Here is an 18347-nt window from a genome sequence, read left to right as displayed (position 1 = left end):
TGCCTGTTCTTTCAGGCTGTAAGATTGAGAGCATGCAGCTGAAGCATTTCAAGAGGGCATTACTATTTCTTTAGCGTGTAGTTCCTGTTGATTCAGACCCTCTAAATAGCATCCTTGGAGAATGCAGTATTGAAATGAAAAAAGACCCATCTCATGAAGTTGTACGTACTACAGTTTCAATTAAATTAGTGTATTGGAATGGAAAAGAGACTTGGATTGTAATTACCTTCTTCAACTTTGCCTTGGAAGGACCAAAGGAATTGTCAATATGTATACACTTGCAGAGTAACCTGAAAGATTAAATCTGATACTAAATTTTCCTGCCTACTTTATGCCAGAGAAAATAAAGTATTGAATGTATTTTGTCAGCACATACCATATTGTTTGCATTTTGACTGCAGACTATAGATCCATTTGGTCCAAGTACTACTTATGACTTACGTTAATGCATACACTTCTTTAACTTAAAAAAGACCTCCAAACCAATTTTTTATCTAAGAGCCAATAAAGCCAAGTTCAGGGAATAGGATCTTACATTGTGAAAGCAAACACACAAAGGGCTGAAAAACATTTATCATGATAAAGGATCCATCACAGCAAAAAATCCACCACAGATCTTTTAAAGCTCTTTACTAAAGAGACTACAAGCTGATTTTGGCATGCTAGTTTTTTTGCCAAGTAACTGCAGTCTATCAAGATGTTAGAACTACCTTTAAAGGCTTTTCTTGCTTGCTTATTCTCTGACAAATTGATGGGCAAGAAAATTCAAGAGCATCACGTATTCTACTGTGAGTGACTTAAATAGCAAGGTAGAATCTTTGCAGGTATTTAACATCTTTGACTCAGATTCAGTCACAAACAACTTTAACTGATCTTTGCTATAATTGTATACTAAGATTTACAGAAGCCTTAATTGCTAGTAGGATTGACATTTGTTTTCCAGAAAGACTATTCACAACGAAGTCTTACCTATAAATCTAGGATTTGGAAGTGCAAGAGGAATGAGCCCACCAGTTGTTGGTGGTGATTTGGTTTTTGAAATCAAAGGCTTCCTGCAAAGTTAGACGATCTGATAGTTTTTTTAAAACAATGCCTAAGGCCCTCTAGCTCTCAAGTGGAGCAATTCCATGTGTTAGAAAATACATAGAGCCCCATCAGGGCAACTGCAATTTGGTTTTGGCAGTCTGAGGATAAGAAAAGCACGTCTTCTCCCAGAGCCAGCCAATTCTCATAGTCTGAATACCTTTATTTCTAACCAGACAGAGAAGGAAATTTATTGTGCTCAAACCTCACTAAGAAATCTCAAGGCAAACACAACCAACCTCTCAATACAACAGCAAGCTATTTTAGTTAGCCCTGGCTTTACAGACCAAGATAATAGTCAAACAACTAAATTTACCTCCACAAGCATTTAACTTCAAGGACCTCTACAGAAAACAGCTAAATCATAAACTACTCGGCCAAACTGAAACTTCACATGCCCTAACTCTGCTTGATTCTCCGTGTTTACCACTACAAACTGTCTTGTATATCTCCAGCCACTTCACTGACAACGATGAAAATGGTTGTTATAGGAATTGTTATTATATTTATTTTGGACTAATTTTTCCATTAGTTTGACTTTAGAAGTCAAAAAATTAATGCTTCACATACAAAGTAGCCAGGATGCTCTTCAAAGTAAGGACATCCATACATACAAGGTTGCCACAGAGTTTGTTTTGGCTAAACAGAGAAGGGTGCACAGATCTAGGCAGATGACATTTCTTTCTTATAAAAAAAGAAGAGCTAAAAAGTTATTGTGCAGTCTTCAATTATAACAATCATACTTTTTCATATGCTGAAAATAAAGCCAGAGAAAGCCAATCTAGAGGTCTGTAGGTCAGTAGGTTAAGAGGTTGTTGTGTTGTGATCTGCATATAGCATCATAAATGATGTGTCAGTGCACACACAGAAGAGGAAAATGGGGAGAACTGTCTGTGCACAGATGTAGCAAAAGCTTGTAACTAGAGAGAAAAGTTTCCTAGGAGTAGAAGTAATTAATCTCTGCAAAAGCTTGTCCAATGAAATGGCAAATTCATCACTACTTTATGGCTTTAAATAGAGAGCATTTTCAGAAGATGTGCTCCCTTTCAGCTTTAAAATATTAAACTCTACAGGATTCACTTACATAATGTGGAAACTAATCCCATCCTCAGCGGAAATTCTTAGATAATTTTTGTCGCTTCCTGTCAGGCAAACAGCCAGATCAGGCCATTGTAATGTTACTTCCTCCTCCACCCCTCAAAATTTAAGCAGTGTGTATTTTATAACCATTATAGAACGGAGAAGGGAAATTACTATTATCTGTCTTGAAGGCAAACTTAAAGCTTCTCTCAGACAACAGACGTTTCCAAAATCCCAAATAGAATTTCTTCTTAATTCTTAAGAAAACTTTCGACCACCTAATTTCCTTTTGGTTTTGAGAAAACTAGTCTTCTTCCCTGTTTCAGAAAAGAAGACAGAAAATTCCATCCTAGTAATAATTCAGGGAACAAAACTCACTGTTATTTTACCAAATGTGCCCCAATATAGTCTTAGTAAGGATACATACAACTCTTTACTATAGACAGCAAATAAATTCCTTTTTCTTTGACATGCTCCTGGTTATTTCCCTGGGAGCTGGAGGACTTCTTGAGACTTTAAAGCAAGTTAACACAATGGATTGGGCCAAAACTTTCCAAATGTAGTTAGCAGAGTGGTTGCTAGGAAAATCAGCTCAAACACGGGTCATTCTGGCCTGAATCTTGGATGAGAGGCTTCCCCAGCTCACAAGTACCATGCCTGAACAGGCTGTGCAGTAGCAAGTAGATCACACTAGAAACCTGGCAGATGAATTCCCACTTTTACAACTATCTCAAGGGGCTACTAATGCAAAATAATCCTCTCAGTAATGAGAAGGACAGGAATGCACAGAGCAGCTAGTAAGGAATCCTACATGCAACAGAGAACACGAGGTACAAAACACCCTTGCTGCCCTTCCCCAGGACTGTGGTTATGCTGTGCTTACTCCCACCCACTAACAATGTGGTGGCATTTGATCAGCATTGACCCAGAGGGTGAAGCGCTATCGCTGAAATTGGTGATGTTCCAACTGTGACTCCTTTGCTCTTCTGAATCTTGTCATTTAAATTTCAATTCAGCCAGCCAATGCTTTGTTTGAGATCTGATGGGAACATAGGAAAACGCAGCATGATTTACGTGTATTAAATTTGAAGGTCTGAAGAAGTGCCCTAAAATTAGACCCTTGGCAACAATAATCACCATAACCATTCATTTTTCATTGCATTTTCACAAGATTGTTTCTACGACAATACTTTAGGAGGGTTGATAAAAAAATGTGGAAATGTAATCTCATTACAGAAGATGTGAAGGTAGCTAAGGACACAAAGATACATCTATTGTTGCTTTATAAAACCACTGGAGTATCTGGGCAACTGACAATCTGAAAATAAGCCAGGCAATGCTTAGTTTGGGATTTGATGGGAATGCAGGAAAATGCGTGATTTACATATATTAGACTTATAGATCTGAAGTGGTCTCTGCAAGTGGTCTCTCTGAAAGGTTGTAGCCAGATCAGGGTTGGTCTCTTCTCCCAGGTAACAAGTGACAAAACCAGAGGAAATGGCCTGAAGTCACACCAGAGGAGGTTTAGACGGGATATTAGGAAAAATTTCTTCACAGAAAGGCTGGCCAGGAATTGGAACAGGCTGCCCAGGGAAATGGTGGAATCACCATCCCTCAAAGTGTTCAAAAAGTACACGAATGTGACAGCTGGGGATATGGTTTAGTGGTGAACAAGGTGGAAATGGGTTCACAGTTGGACTCAGTAGTCCTAAGATTTTTTTCCAACTTTAATGATTCTATGATTCCATGAAAATGAAAGCAACACCTTCCCTATTTGTGACACACAGCTCTATTTCAAGTAAGCTCACAATTCCTGAACACAGCAAGAACAGTTGTTATTTACAGACGCACAGTAAAGTGCTAAAACATCTTTCAACAAGCCAGTTAGCTTTCAAATTTCAGCAAGGTCCATCTCCCAGTGATTGGCTCCCAGCTTGAGCAACAAAAAGTTTCTCCTTCCATATGGAGAAGACAATCCCACTCATGTATGACAAGCAACTCTCTTCTATCACCGTATACTTTAGCAAGCCACAGTGCACTGCCAAATACAGTGGTTCCCTCTAACCCCCCAAAGTACCCACTCATTTCTGCTCCTGGTAGCCTTGCACACTCCTAGCTATGGCAGCACTGCAATAAAAATGATCTGTACAAATCTTTTTCCTCGTTTCCTGTTCCTTGTATCCCAATTATCCCTGAAGCTGAAGGAACAGCCTGAGTTCCTGAGCATATTTTGAGATTAAGCACAAAAACTGGCAAATTAAGGGCATTTTAGCTACACGTGGCTATGTAGAGTAGCATTTCTGTCTCATGGAGAGATTATTTTTGTTTGCTAAATGATGTTTGTTAGCAAACCCAAATACCTGCATATCCATCTAAAGCATACTTTAAGAAGGATGTTTTTCTATAAAACATGCCTCAGCTGACATACAGATGTCACTGGATTGAAAGTAAAAAGCATGTCCTATATAAGAAGGGATTAGTAAGGAAAGCAAAGTTTTTTAGGAAAAAAAATTAGGATGGTGAATATAGACAAAGAGTTTGAGATAACTGGAAGCAGTAATTTTCACAGACTGGGCTTTACAATTTTTCATTACACAAAACTAGATGATGCATTTAAAATGCAGTATGTCGACTACTACAGGGCCAACACACACTTGAGCATTTATATTTCATATGTGCATCATCCAACTAAGAAGAGTGAATATTTCAGAAAATCATCATATGTCAGTCTTAAAAGCATAATTACTTTGCTTTTCTCAATTTGTCCTCCATTTTTTTCTTTTTAGACAGCAATAAATAGAATGAATACATGAAGAAAGTAAGAATGCTATGAAATTTAATAATAAAGCAGCAAAAGGAAATCTGCTAACTTTCTAAGGAACTACACTGTTTAAAACAATGACACCTTTTCAACAGTAAGCTTTCAAGTTTCATTTTGCTCTCTCACACCAGCCCTGAAAGTTTAACAAACAGAAAAAAATGTCAAAATAAGACAATTTAAAGATGAGCGAAAAATTGTTCTTCTACTAAAACTTAACATACAACATATATTTAAAAAACCCAAGGATATTATAGGTAAACCAGTTACTAAAACAAGCAACCAGCCATGAGAGATCTTGAAGTTTCCTAGTTCTCAGAAAGAGTGTTGCTGGAAACCCTGAAGTTACGATTTCAAGCATCGTTGCACTAAGCAGCTGGTCACCCCAACGAGACAGCACAGGACTGCCACCTTGTGAAAAACAAAACCCATCAGAGTTGTATTAACAGGACAAAAAACAACTCTCCTTAGAGACTATTAAATACTCTTCCCCTACTTTTTAACAGAAGTAATCCATCTATCAACGCTCTAGAAAATTAACAGATTAAAAAATCTTTCAGCATTGCTTATGGTATAAAATTCCTGCTAATTTTGAACATGAACATGTGTTGTCAAAGAACTTAAAAGGAATGAAATACAGAATGCTCACCAATAGCAGAAAATACAGTTCACGGCATAAACTATTATCACACTTCCTATCTTCCCAAATAATAACCTATTTATAACTAAAAGAAAAAATTGTCCAATTATTTGTCTTTTTTTCCCCCACCTTAAAACAATTCAGCCATGCTTTGACTGTTCAGCTGTTTTTATTATTCCCACAGTTATTGAAAAATAATCTTCTTTCTTTCTGAGAAAAACCGAACCTGAGCCTTTATTTTTAAACAGCCATTATGGAAATGTTTGCTATGCTATTTGTTTTTACTTTGGATATTTCAACAAATTAGTGTGATTTTATTCTAAATGAATAACTGACTAATAAAATTTACAAGAAATGATCATTTTAATGCTGTTGTAAGACATTTCATTGCCAAATGACACCTGCTGAGGAATTAACCTAAAGTAAGCAATTATGGTTCTATTGAATCTAGAAGACCTTGGCAACTTAAACCAGGATAAACAGAGTCCTTTCTGTCTGTCTTTAAGGAAAACAGTTAATAATTTACAAATAACTACAATGGAAATATTTCAGGAGCAAAATATTAAAATTCATTTTTCACTGGATTTAAACAGTGCTACAGCTATTTGTCAAAATCCTAGGAGATACTGATGGAATTTGGACACCTTTCTTTATGAGTAATCATGATACAACCACCTTGATTTCTGGACTGAATTGGCTAACACTGAATTGGCTAACACTGCAAACACTCTGAGGTTCATCAGCAAAAGTGAGAACGCAGTTTTATTCTATATTCTCCTTTCATATTCAGTAATTCATGGACATTCCTCTTTAATTAAACTTATATCAACTCAGTCTGCTTTTAAATTAGCAAAATACATTAAGAATAATTGTATTTCTAAATTAAGTATAGTAATAAATCTCATGATAAAATATTATCCCATCTTCTAATATCGGTTAAAAAGCCCCAAGAGGTCACAGACATCTCTCTGCATGTAATTTTTCTAATGTCTTGTGATGTGGAGCTCATTAGAAAGGTATTGTGCTCTAAATTTTGGTGGACTTTTTGCATTCACTTTTCTCTACAAAAGAAATGCTTTAAAATTGCAAATATTTAAACCTAGTTCTTTTCACCTGAAACATAGCTGCAATCTCTGTCAAAAGTAGGAAGTGTGAACAATCTCTTGTCAACCAGTGTTGACGAGCAAAGGCATTCAGAAAACAGTTGCAACAGACATCCTGGACAAAATACCTGTGGACTATATGCACAGGAATTTTTGCAAGGAAATTTTTTTTGCCAAGGGAATGAACACTGCTCCTCTACATAAAGCCAGAAAAAACCTCTGGATCTAGAATACAATTCAGAATGCTAGCCAGACCCCCACGACTTCCCACGTTACCATTCCAACTCAGTAGTAGTATTTTAGGGCACAAATGAAGTCGTACTTATGAGGCAAATGCTCTTAACGTTGCTTAGGATTTTTTTTTTCTATGGCATCCAAAACCAAAATTGGAAGCAGAAGGCACACAAGACTTCCCCTCCCAATCCATCATACTAAAATCATAAGAAAATATCCTGGACACTGCAAGAACCACACTGGATTCTTGAAAAGCAACCCATTTCAGGTTGTCCCCTCAACTTCATGAAGCAAATAGGGAGTGAGTGAAAATGGCTTTCCCTATGGTACACACATTGGCAACAAATTACCAGGCTGGCAAGAAGCAAACAGTAAGCTGGCAAACAAATTCAATACAAACACACCTACTCATTGAAGAGTGGCTTTAGGGTTTCCTTAGGAGAAACAAGGTTGCAAAGAAATTGGACAGGATAATCTGAGTTCACCACATTCATCATAGTGTTTGTACAGGGAAGGAATTGAGCCAGGACATTGATCTGCATATTGTAAAAGAAAAGAATAACAGTACTGATCCAAGTCCGTAACTCCCCAGTACTGACCTTCTGAGAAACAATCCCATTTCAGAGTGACTTGAGTGGCAATAATCTGGTATGCTTGCATAGATTTGGCTGCAGTATTTTCATTACAGGAAAATAATGAATTTATAGAGGCTACACAGTACCTGAAGTTTTGGACAACACCCTCCCCTGCCACATATTTTAGTAATCAAATATTTTTGAGTCTTAATAAAGTTATTTACTGACAGGAACCATTACAGTCTTCATTTATTCTGATGATAATGCACACTAGATGCTTTTAAATATATATAGAGAGATATAGAGAGAGATACACACATTGTATTTTACCTTTGTAAAACAAAATATATACACCCAAGTCCCATTAGATATATATAAATATGGAAAACATTTCAAAGAATAATTCAGTAATGCCATTAGTATTTCTTGAAGATTACACATCAAAGATCTTTGAAACACTCAGCTCAACCTGGGAGTTCACTCAGAGCCAATTTCAGTACAAACTTCTGAGTACACAACCACAGGACATAGGAGCCTGATTATTTAAGAGAGTATTCACTGGGCTGTAATCCACTGTGGAACCACTCGTCTGACATATGTAAATGACTCTGCTTCTAATAGGTCACATAACCAACTGCAATTTACCTTTTGTTGTACAGTAACATTTATTCCCCAAAGAAAGTACATGCACACAGCCTCCGCTGTGTTTTATAAATATCAGTTTGAAATAAAATGTTCAAAAGCTCCAGTGATTTAAGAGCCTACATTCTGTTTGAAAAACTAAAGTAAGCATTTACTGACAAAAAAGTAATGAAAATTCACTGGGATGTAGGAGGTTTTGAAAACATTGTATTTTAGTAGTGGTTCATAGGAAACCTAGAAGGAAGTGGCCTGATCCAAAGAATAAATATGCACACGGATAAATAAACATAATGCTTGAAATCCTTTTTTCAAAGGGAAACCTCTGAAACATACTTATAAACTGTCATACCTTCAAAGGCATGTTATATAATATTTTATTATAATGAAAAATGATTGTAAACATCTCCCTCATTTTACATCTATTACAGAAAGGTGTTCTCACAGTTCTCCTCATATTCAATTTGTTAATTCTCATAAATTCAATGTATGGAGTATCTTCACATTATAACATATCAGATCTCGCATTCAGCTGCAAGAATATAAGCAAAGAGCTTACTTCCCCAATTCCAACCGGGAAAATTAGCCCTCGCATGATGCAAAACATACTGTTTCACTTCAGAGTCCAGTCCTGAAATAGAACTGGGTTTTCCTACCTGTAAAAGTATTCAAAAAAAAAAGTTACCACATAAACCTCTGTATTTCATCACTGTTTTCCCACCGGAATGTTCTGTTTAGAAAAAGATAAAAAGTTACAGCATTTACTACAATATAAAAAGCCAGCTCCAGAAGTTGTCTATACACAGATGGAAATGGAATATTGAGCCTATATATTAAGAATGGCAAAATAAAGTAACGAAATTCTAGCAATTTTTGAGGAACTGTGACTGCTAATAAACACACAAAATACATCAAGATCCAGAATATCGATTTTGATTTTAGTGTATCAGTAAAAGTCCAGCCAGCAAATATATAGAATGGAACCAATACATATTTTACAAGCTCGTGTCTTTGGAACACTTTTCTCCAGACATAAAATGTGTAATGTCTGTTATCTGCTAGTAAATACTTATGAACATAGGTAAATTTCCAGATCAGGAATAAAGAGATGATGGTGATTAAGCTGTACTGCACAGGGTGCTTTCGCAATGACAGAAGGAATTTCCTGATTTTAGTAGGGGTCAATAAATGAGGGAATGAAAAAAAAACAGTAAAGGACAGAAAATAAAACAGCTGAGGAAAGTGCAAACAGGCTTCATGGCTACTTCTGTCACCAACAACTATTCCACCATTGATGATAACAAAACCAAAGAAGACAGTTACTAATATGATGTACGGCCAAGTTAAAGCAGTAAGTGTAACTAAGTTCTTAGGTGATATGAGATATTTAATAAGAAACTGCAATATTCTGGTCAAATCGGAAAATGACCCTTTCTTGGAAGAAATCTTTTCATCTTTCTTCTTCTGTAATTCAGTCTTCCAGGCTTCATTTAGCTTTTCTGCCACAACATTTCCAGCACAAAAAACTGTCCACACAATATTTGTCTGACGAAACATGAAGCCACAAAATCCCAGGAGAGCTGATGTTTTATGGTTACCATAAAGGCACATTAAATAGGCAAAGAGAGTAAAAAATACTGAACCTGGATCCGTATAATAAAGGAATGTAAAAAAGTAAAGGGTGGGAAACATTGCAAGAATTAATGTAGACAAGATTCTCTGGAAGCCAGACACAGCCTAGAGAAGAAGCAGAAAAATAAGGTTAGCCAATGTCAGAGAAAACAAAATAACAAATTAGAAGAAAATTTGTATCATTCTTGAGATTCTGTTAACACAATATAATATCTCCTATGCTCTTTGGTTCCATTACTGCACAAATACTGTTTTGTTAACCTCCTGCTATGTTAACATAGTACTGGACTACACAATGTTAAAATCCAAGTGAAAGCACAGAACACTACTGCAGGTGAGTTAAAAACATGGCAACAAAAATACACCAACTTCTTTCATATGTCAGGTGTGCACATATTTGTGGCATTAAAATCACGGTGGGAGCATAATTGGTCCCATACCTAGGATGAAAGAGCTACACTAATGGGCAAAAGGAAATAAAATCAATGTTTTATGCCCCTGCAATCTCATCATCAGATTCTGCTTATCTGTGAGACAGCACCGTTCTATGCCTCTACTATCACCTCTTTTGAACCCAGTACATGAGTGGCCAGCTCCAAGTTTCTAATCTACAGTGAAGCTTTTATTGTTTATCCTCATTATAACTCATGAGTTAGAAAAGAAACTTTAAAAAAGATAGAAGACCATGCAGTTAAAAACTCCTCCTAATTATCCCACTCACAACATGATGCAACATAAATCACAACATTAAAAAATTTTGCATGATGTCTCTGAATGATGTAGCGTGGGGTGAAACAGCCACTTACCACCTTACAGAAAAGAGGAACAGATAAAATGTTGAGCTCAAAGAAGTGTCAAAAATACCACTGCATTTCCCAATGCTTAGCCTCCTGTCACAAACCCTTTTTCTACATTTATATTTCCACTTCCAAGTATAAAATTAAGTGTTCTGAAAATGGAAACAATTTATTGGATCTGATCCAATTCTGTAGAGTGGATGGGCTTAAACATGAAGAGGCTCCTGTAAGAAAACACATCAAAAGCAATTTTCTTTATAGAAAAAAGTGTTTTTAAGGTTAAAAGTCAAACACTAAATAACTTTACTAAAGTTAAAGATTTTTGAATAGACTGTTAATCACTGAAACAATTTACCTACTGCAGTGGTGTATTCTCCAGAACCTTAAATATACAGCATTTTTGTATCCAAGTTGAACTGTTATGGTCTGGATGTGTGGACAGTTAGACAGGTAATAACTATCCCAGTGTACCCACAGAATCTATACTGGGACCTGTCCTGTTTAATGTCTATGACTAGAAGGCAGCAAATGTACACTGTCATCAAGTCTGTAGTTGACACTGTTGGGTCCCACTTGGGTGGGACCAAGCAATTTGCTAAAGAGCAGAGGTGCCACGCAGATTGACCTAGACAGGCTGGAGGAATGGGGCAACAAAAATATTACAAAATTCAACAAGGACGAATCCAAACGCCTGCAGCTGAAAAGGAAGAAATCCCCACAATGAGGGGCTGCTGCTCTGAGGAAAGGGACCTGAGGGTCTTCACAGATAGCAAGGTGAACATGAGGTGGCAGCATGCCCTGGCACTAAGGAAGAGCAACAGTCTCCTGGACTTCATTAACAAGAGTAGATCAAGAGGAGTTATTATCCCTCTTTACTTGTTAGGCTGCACCCAGAATACCACGTCCAATTTTGTGCCCTGATAAAAAAAGCCCTAGTAAACTGCAATGGCAGAGAGCCACCAAGACAGCTCGGGGCTGAAAACCTGCCCTGAGGGGAGAGGCTGAGGGAGCTGGCCTTGTTCAGTCTGGAAAACAGATGGCCTGGGGGGACCAAACAGCAGCCTACCAATACACCTAGGATGTCATCAAGTAAAGAGAGCCAGGCTCTCAAAGTGGTACACAGTGAGAGGACAAGAGGCAACAGGAATAAACTGAAATGAGAGGTTCAGACTGGAATTACGGACAATCTTTTTCGCTGTGAGGCCAGTCAGTCATGAAGCAGATTGCCCAGAGAGGTTGTGCACTCATCCATGGAGAGTTTTCCAGGCTCCAGTTCTGAGCAACCTATCTGATCTCAAGACTGGCCTTCGCTGGGATAGAGGGTGGCCTTCCTAAGGTCCATTCCATCCTCAATCATTCTCCAGTTTTTTGCAACTTGAATTATTCTCCATTTCTAAATACTGACATCAAGCCTGGTATCGTTCTAAAGAACTGATCTTAGTTCAAACACAGCCCACAGGGCTGCAGGATTCTGCAGTTGAAGGTTTATGAAGAGTCTTAAGCAGTTCCAACTAGATGAGCATTCAGACATTTGGATATTAAGTCTGTATCCATACTAACTAACTTTTCTCTCAACAGGACTCCTTATAGTTATGTGCAAGAGTAAATTTTTAGAGGATTGCACCTTGAGTGAGAAAAATAGAAATTAAAAAAAAATTTAGAGAAAAGGAATTGGCTTCCTTGGCCAAACTGGTGGCAGCACTTACAGTCATATAAAACTGAGGACAGCTCACGTATATAGTATGTAGTGAAGGGGACATATACTAAGCCATCAAAGTTGCTTGTACAACTGCATAAAACTATTTTACTTTGACCATACCTTATTCTTCTGATGGATCTTGAACAGAAGCAAATACAGTAAATAGAAGTTCCCAGCGCTGAAGAGGAGGTTGATAAACCTGAGCATTCCCACAGAGCACACCACGCTCCCGGTCCATCCGAGGAGCCACGCCGCGGGCTTCACTACTCCCACCGAGATCAGGTACAGGCCGGGCAGCGTGGTGATCATGGGGTCCCACTGCACGGCCGAGAGTGAGTGAGACAAACAGACACAGAGAGACAGAGACAGAGAGACAGAGAGGGTTACGGAGCAGCTCCCACAAAAGGGGCCAGAGACGCGCGATGGTTCGGGCACACCACTCGCGCCACGGCCCGCTCCGTCAGCCCGGCTGTTCAGCGGACTTCTGGCATTATTACACTGAAGGTTTTGAACGCTGTGTGCCCCGGCGCTGCTGCCCCACCAAGGGACAAAACGAGCGTTCGGGCAACAAGGACGGCAGGCGAGTCCCTGCGTTCAGACATCCCCGACTCCGAGCGACAGCTACGCTGCTGCGGCAGGGATGCTGTGAGGATCCTGACCTGCAGGAAGCGGCCGTGGCAATAGGCCTGCGCCTGCGGGACGTGGAACACCTCGTCCATGTAGGGCCCGCGCTGGCGGCGGCTGATGGCCGCGAAGAGCAGGCAGGACAGCAGGAAGGCGCCGCTCATGGCCCCGGAGAAGCCATAGGCCTCGGAGCGCTCCATGCCGCCGCCGCGCCGGCCGGGAAAGGCCGCCCTTCCGGGGAGGGACGGCGGGAGGAGCCGGCGCGTCCCGTCCGCGGCAGCTGCCGGGCGGGAAGGGGCGCGGGGGGTGCGGCCGCCTCTGGCCCGCACGCGTGGGGGTTCTCTGTGGGAAGAGCTGAAACCCCCCGGTCGGAATGCCTGGGTGTTGGTAGAGCCGTGTTTTCGGCGGGACAAGCGGGCGCCTCTCCGTGTCCCCAGGATGGAGCGGACGCACCAGCTGGAGCTGTTCCCTAACTACAACGTCACGCTGCTTCTCTTCCGACACGTGAAAAATGCCGCTGCTCTACGGAGAAAAGCCATGGAAGGATCCCTCGAAGGAGCGCTGATAAACCCTGCGATGGTGAGTGAGCCTTTGTGCCGTCCTGTTTGCGTGGAAATCCTCGGGGGAGCTCAGGGAAAAATGACCTGTGCTTGTAGTCGCTGTCACACGACTTTATTTGCGTTACATTTCCTCCGCGCTCTGCTCAAACACCCTTCTTTGATTTCATTATTGTGTCCTACAGCGTAAGGGTTCGTCTGTGTAAAACAAAGAGCCATGGCAGGATTGGCCAAAACAATTAATTGCACATCCTACTAAATCAATGGCCTTGATTAATTTCACATCCTACTTGGTGGAGCTATTTAAATCTACTTCATGTGTAAAATGTAATGCTACTTGCTTCATGCTGTCAAATATGTACTATTTGGACCCTTTTTTCCTCATTTAAACCCATAACTAGTTTCAGAATCTAGTCTTTTTTTTTGTTAGAATTAGTAAAGCAGTAGTTAGGGAAGGGGGGGAAAGTAATTGGCAATTTATTGACAAAAGATTCATTAACATGGTTCTTTTTTCAGAAGATTTCAGTAACCTGATTGAGAGAGGGTAATCTTTATTTTTATGACAAGTATTACCTCATGCAGGAAAGAAACACATTGACTTCAGAAGAGCAAGAATTACTAAAATAACAAGGAGGATACTGTTTTGTTCACTTCTATGACTGCAGACTTAGGCAATCAAAATTAAGTGGTCAGGAGTTTTTTCAGATTTTCATAAACAGTATGTTAAATTTATGTGTAATGGTTTCTGTCGTATTTTACAGATTGTAGATCCTTTTCAAATTCTCGTGGCAGCCAACAAAGCAGTACATCTACAAGAGATAGATAAAATGAAGACCAGAACTCTCTATGCAGAAATTATTTTCAACCTTTCACCAAACAACAATGTAAGATTTACTGAATACATTTCTTTTTTTTGCGAGAGCTTACTAAGATCCACACAGCCAAACTAAAATTCAGAGTTTACCTGCCTAGTAATAGAAGTTACTATTATTTTTAATAACACTAATACGCTGTTATTGTTTGTAGCTTGTCAGAATTGCATTAATGTAAAACATTTGTCAAGTTATACTCTTGGTGTGTTTGATCCAGTAACTAAAAAGATTGCTTATATGTAGCAAGAAAGTGACTCATAATATTTTTCTGTTTTTTATCTTTTCTCAGATTTCAGATGCATTTAAAAAGTTTGGCATTTCAGACAGTGACACAGCAGTACTCATTGTTCTGCTGGATAGCTACAAAACTGTAAATCTGGAAGATATAGCATCACAAGTGGAAGGCCAACAGGTTTCTCTAGATGAACTCCCTCAGCTAACAGACACTGCCAGAGTTAAAAAGGTATGTAGCCAAAAGAGAAGAGAAAAGGGATAGTTTATTTAATAGTCTGATTAAATATCAATGGACATAATTAACTTTCTTTAATGTATATTTAAAGAAATACATAATGTATTTCTTTAACTTAGGATCTGTATTTCTTTAGTTTCCAGTGAACCTTGATTAGTTATTTCTTAAATTTTTTTAGTTGAAACAAATTCTAGTTGTCACACTTCAACACCACAAAGTTTAAGTCTTCAAATTATTATCGTTGTCGTAAAAATCAATTCCAGATTGCTGCCTACCATTCAGGCACTTTTGCTTCCTGTTTTCTCAGTCAAATATCTGTTTAATTAGAATTTCAGTCCTGAACAGTTTCATAATCTTAGGCACATAAATAGCCCCAGTATGGGTGGCTAAAATAAAAACGTGCTGATTAGCCCTTAGGAGCTGTCTTAGGGCATATGTGCTCTTAACAGATTAGACAGGTATCTTGGAGCATGTGTGTTCTACATGATAAAATTCAAGTAACTTAAATCATCTTGATCGCGTCCATCAAAGTAATGATAGGAGACACGTGAATAAAATTGGACAAATCATAGCATTTAACATGTGGAGCCAAAAGTGCTGCTCTCATTCAGTTTCTTGATTTCCTTAGTCTTGCACTTTCAGAATTTGCTTGGTTCCTCAGTCCCGATTTTGTCTTGCAGTCACAAGAAGATAGGAATTTCCAATGTAAGAATGGCGGAGAGGGGAAAATTTTTTCATGTATGTATATATTTTTAGAAGCTATGTGATAATTTTTTCCTTCCTTATACAGCTTTTCTGTTTTTCTTGTTCTTTTTTTTTCTGCAGATATACAAAGTTACTCCACAAGAAGAAAAAATCAGCACCTTATTGGATAGTGTTGTTTGCAGAATGTCAACGAAAGATGTCTTATGAAAATGTGGAAATACATTTTTTTAAAAGGAAAAAGGACTTTTTAAGGTGTAGAAACACTTCATTGCAGTTCATCTTACATTTCAGAGAAAGTGGAATAGTACTGAGTAGTTTGATGACATCTGATCTTTAACCAAGCTTGGATACCAACCTTAGTAATCTTATCTGTGTTCTAAGCACAGAGAGCAATTCTGCCACGCAAAGCAGAATTTGCCGTTGGTATTTCTGTCCTTTTTCTTGACAAGGGAAAATTGCCACTGCTCTAAGCTGAACATAAACAGAAGGACTGGAAATCTCTACTTACTTTTCTCTTTTATCAACAATGTTTTGCCAGTCCCAGACGGGATTCAAACATTCTAAATAATTTTTATTAACCCTCCCCGATTTGTTTTTTTGGTACACCTGATGGATGATACTCTTTTAAGGATACTACTGCCAGAAAAGGTGTCTTTATGGACCAAGTGTTGCTGATGGACTAGAAAAAGGAAAGTTTCCATAAACTATCTGCAGCATCTCCCTCCTTGTGCTAATGGTATAGAGCACTTCAGTGTTGGTGTTAAAGGATAATGAGTGGTGCTTTTACATTATAGCACTGGATTATGCACGGTGATGCTGACTTCGTAGGGCCTAGTTCCAGGTGCAGAATTCACAGACAAATTTGCACCATACATTTATTCACTTAAAATTGTCAATACAACTTACACGGCATTTTGAAAAGATCATAGAACTTGTTTTGGTTTTTTTTGAACTGGTGTTAGGAAAGGCCATCAAAGGGAAGTAGGAAGACTACTGATTTTCCAGTAGTCACTAGGTGCAAGAGCCCTGCATGAGTATCATTTAATCACACACAGGCATCCTGTTTAAGTAAAACTACTGTCCTAGTTAGGTGGAAATGCATAGTTTGTTATTGTTATACTGTATTGTTTTTCTGGGATGTGCTAAAACTGTGTAGTTGTCTGCATTTTTTTTTCCTAACGTTCTCTGAATTATTATGATTTGTGTACTTACAAGATACTTGGAAGAGTATGCCCCACATTCTTACATGTAGTGTTTGGAAAAACAATATATTTTGTCAGATAAGTCTGAGTTAGAGTTGAAATGTTGTCCAATACAGTAAACAGACCAGTGAACTGACATATAGACCTACTTTTGTCTGTGTTTCTGTATTAATTATGGAAATCCCTGGCTTGTGTTTTGCATTTTGATTTTGGTTAAGTCTTCCCTCAGTTTAAACCCAAGAGTACAAATACCATCTTTTTCTTACCAACCAGACCAATGGCAAATTTAGTTCCCAAGTACCAAAGGAATTCAAAGATTTATCAAAAGAAAGGATTTGGGAGAAATTGCTGACTTCTTGCTTTAAAGATGGTTTTACAGAATGCATCATTCTCTCTAAAGGGAAATGTGAGGCAGTAGTAAAAAATGGAGCTTGGAAGGGCTTGCGTCTTTTAAAAAAAGATGTGTGTAACATCAGGATGTGAGAATGACCATGGAAAATAAAAGACTTGTTTTCCTTTTCTGACAGTCCAGTTGGTACATGGAACATATCATAAGATTTATTGGCTGAACTACAATGGTTTTGGTAGCTTAAAATAACAGCAGACAGCTTTGCTTAAACCACAGCCTTTTTTGAACATGTGTAAAACATCTGTCCAGTGTCTTTAATATAGGAGAAATAGTAATAAAATGATGACTGCATAAAACTTTTGACACACAAGTTGTGAAGTTGGGGTTACAGTTTCTACTTCTCGTTAGTCTGTTTCACTGGTGCAGAAACATTAAATAGTTTGTTACTGTTGACATAAGGTAATTTGGAAAATTTTGATTTACTGTGAGACCCAAATGAGGTATTTTCATGGGTGGATTTACAGGAAATTATTTTGGGAACTGAAGCTACCAAAGCAGAACTCAGGCAGATGATTTGGGTCTGTTAGCAATGAAGACTATGCCCTGCAAGACCACAGGTTACCCTTAGTCCTAGTTGCATTATTCAGGTTAACCAGTTATTTACAAAAACTGGTAATAAACGTAGATTTTGTTGACCCTGCAAAGTTACTTTTGTATTTCTGAACACACTAAAAATTAGTAAATTTGAATCTCTAATGTTACTGTGAAATCAGCCAAAGCAGTTTTCCAGCAAAGCAAAAGTTTAAGAAAAAAAGATAGGTTTTTCAAAACATTTAATGTTCTGCTGCTGTCTCCTCTGAACTTTCATACCTGATCGCTATCACAAGGTGAAAGAGGAAGCTGAAGTATTTTCAATACTTCATCTAGTTCTCCAGGGCTTCAAAGATAGGATTATATCTGCAGGACAAATCCAAAATTATGATGTGTGGTCAGTTGTTCTAGCTTTTTTTTTCCTAGGTGGGGTGGTTTTTGGAATTTGGGGTTTTTTTTGCCTCTGCTGCCTTTTCAGTATTGCATATATGACAAAAGCTGAGGAAAACCAGCAGTCTGTACTTCTAAATTCAATGCCTAAAACCTTGTCCACCGCAAAATTCACTTTCCTGCTTGAAGGCTTTGCAATACATGAGTTTCTTGTGAGAGAGAGGATGAAGGGGAAGAGGAGACAAGGCAAACAAGAAACAGATGTTACAACACCATCCTTTACAATGA

The 18347-nt window shown here is 38.4% G+C and overlaps 2 protein-coding genes across 2 annotated transcripts; one reads left to right on the top strand and one right to left on the bottom strand.

Moving 5' to 3' along the window:
- Positions 1 to 7730: 7730 nt before the first annotated feature.
- On the bottom strand, positions 7731 to 13182 carry ALG10 (ALG10, alpha-1,2-glucosyltransferase). The gene is made up of 3 exons (XM_017811482.1): positions 12960 to 13182; positions 12421 to 12618; positions 7731 to 9909 (listed from the first exon to the last, which is right to left on the bottom strand). The coding sequence occupies exons 1-3, from the start codon at positions 13122 to 13124 to the stop codon at positions 8854 to 8856; spliced, it is 1419 nt and encodes a 472-aa protein (XP_017666971.1). The 5' UTR covers positions 13125 to 13182; the 3' UTR covers positions 7731 to 8853.
- Positions 13183 to 13215: 33 nt separating this feature from the next.
- Positions 13216 to 16030, top strand: TPRKB (TP53RK binding protein). Its single transcript, XM_017811483.1, has 4 exons — positions 13216 to 13503; positions 14243 to 14365; positions 14643 to 14816; positions 15648 to 16030. The coding sequence occupies exons 1-4, from the start codon at positions 13363 to 13365 to the stop codon at positions 15732 to 15734; spliced, it is 525 nt and encodes a 174-aa protein (XP_017666972.1). The 5' UTR covers positions 13216 to 13362; the 3' UTR covers positions 15735 to 16030.
- The last annotated feature ends 2317 nt before the right edge of the window (positions 16031 to 18347 follow it).

Source organism: Lepidothrix coronata, unplaced genomic scaffold, assembly GCF_001604755.1.
Source record: "Lepidothrix coronata isolate B3197 unplaced genomic scaffold, Lepidothrix_coronata-1.0 Scaffold32, whole genome shotgun sequence".
Taxonomy (NCBI): Eukaryota; Metazoa; Chordata; class Aves; order Passeriformes; family Pipridae; genus Lepidothrix; species Lepidothrix coronata.
The sequence above is the reverse complement of the archived record's forward strand: the minus strand, read 5'-3'. Positions and strand labels throughout refer to the sequence as shown.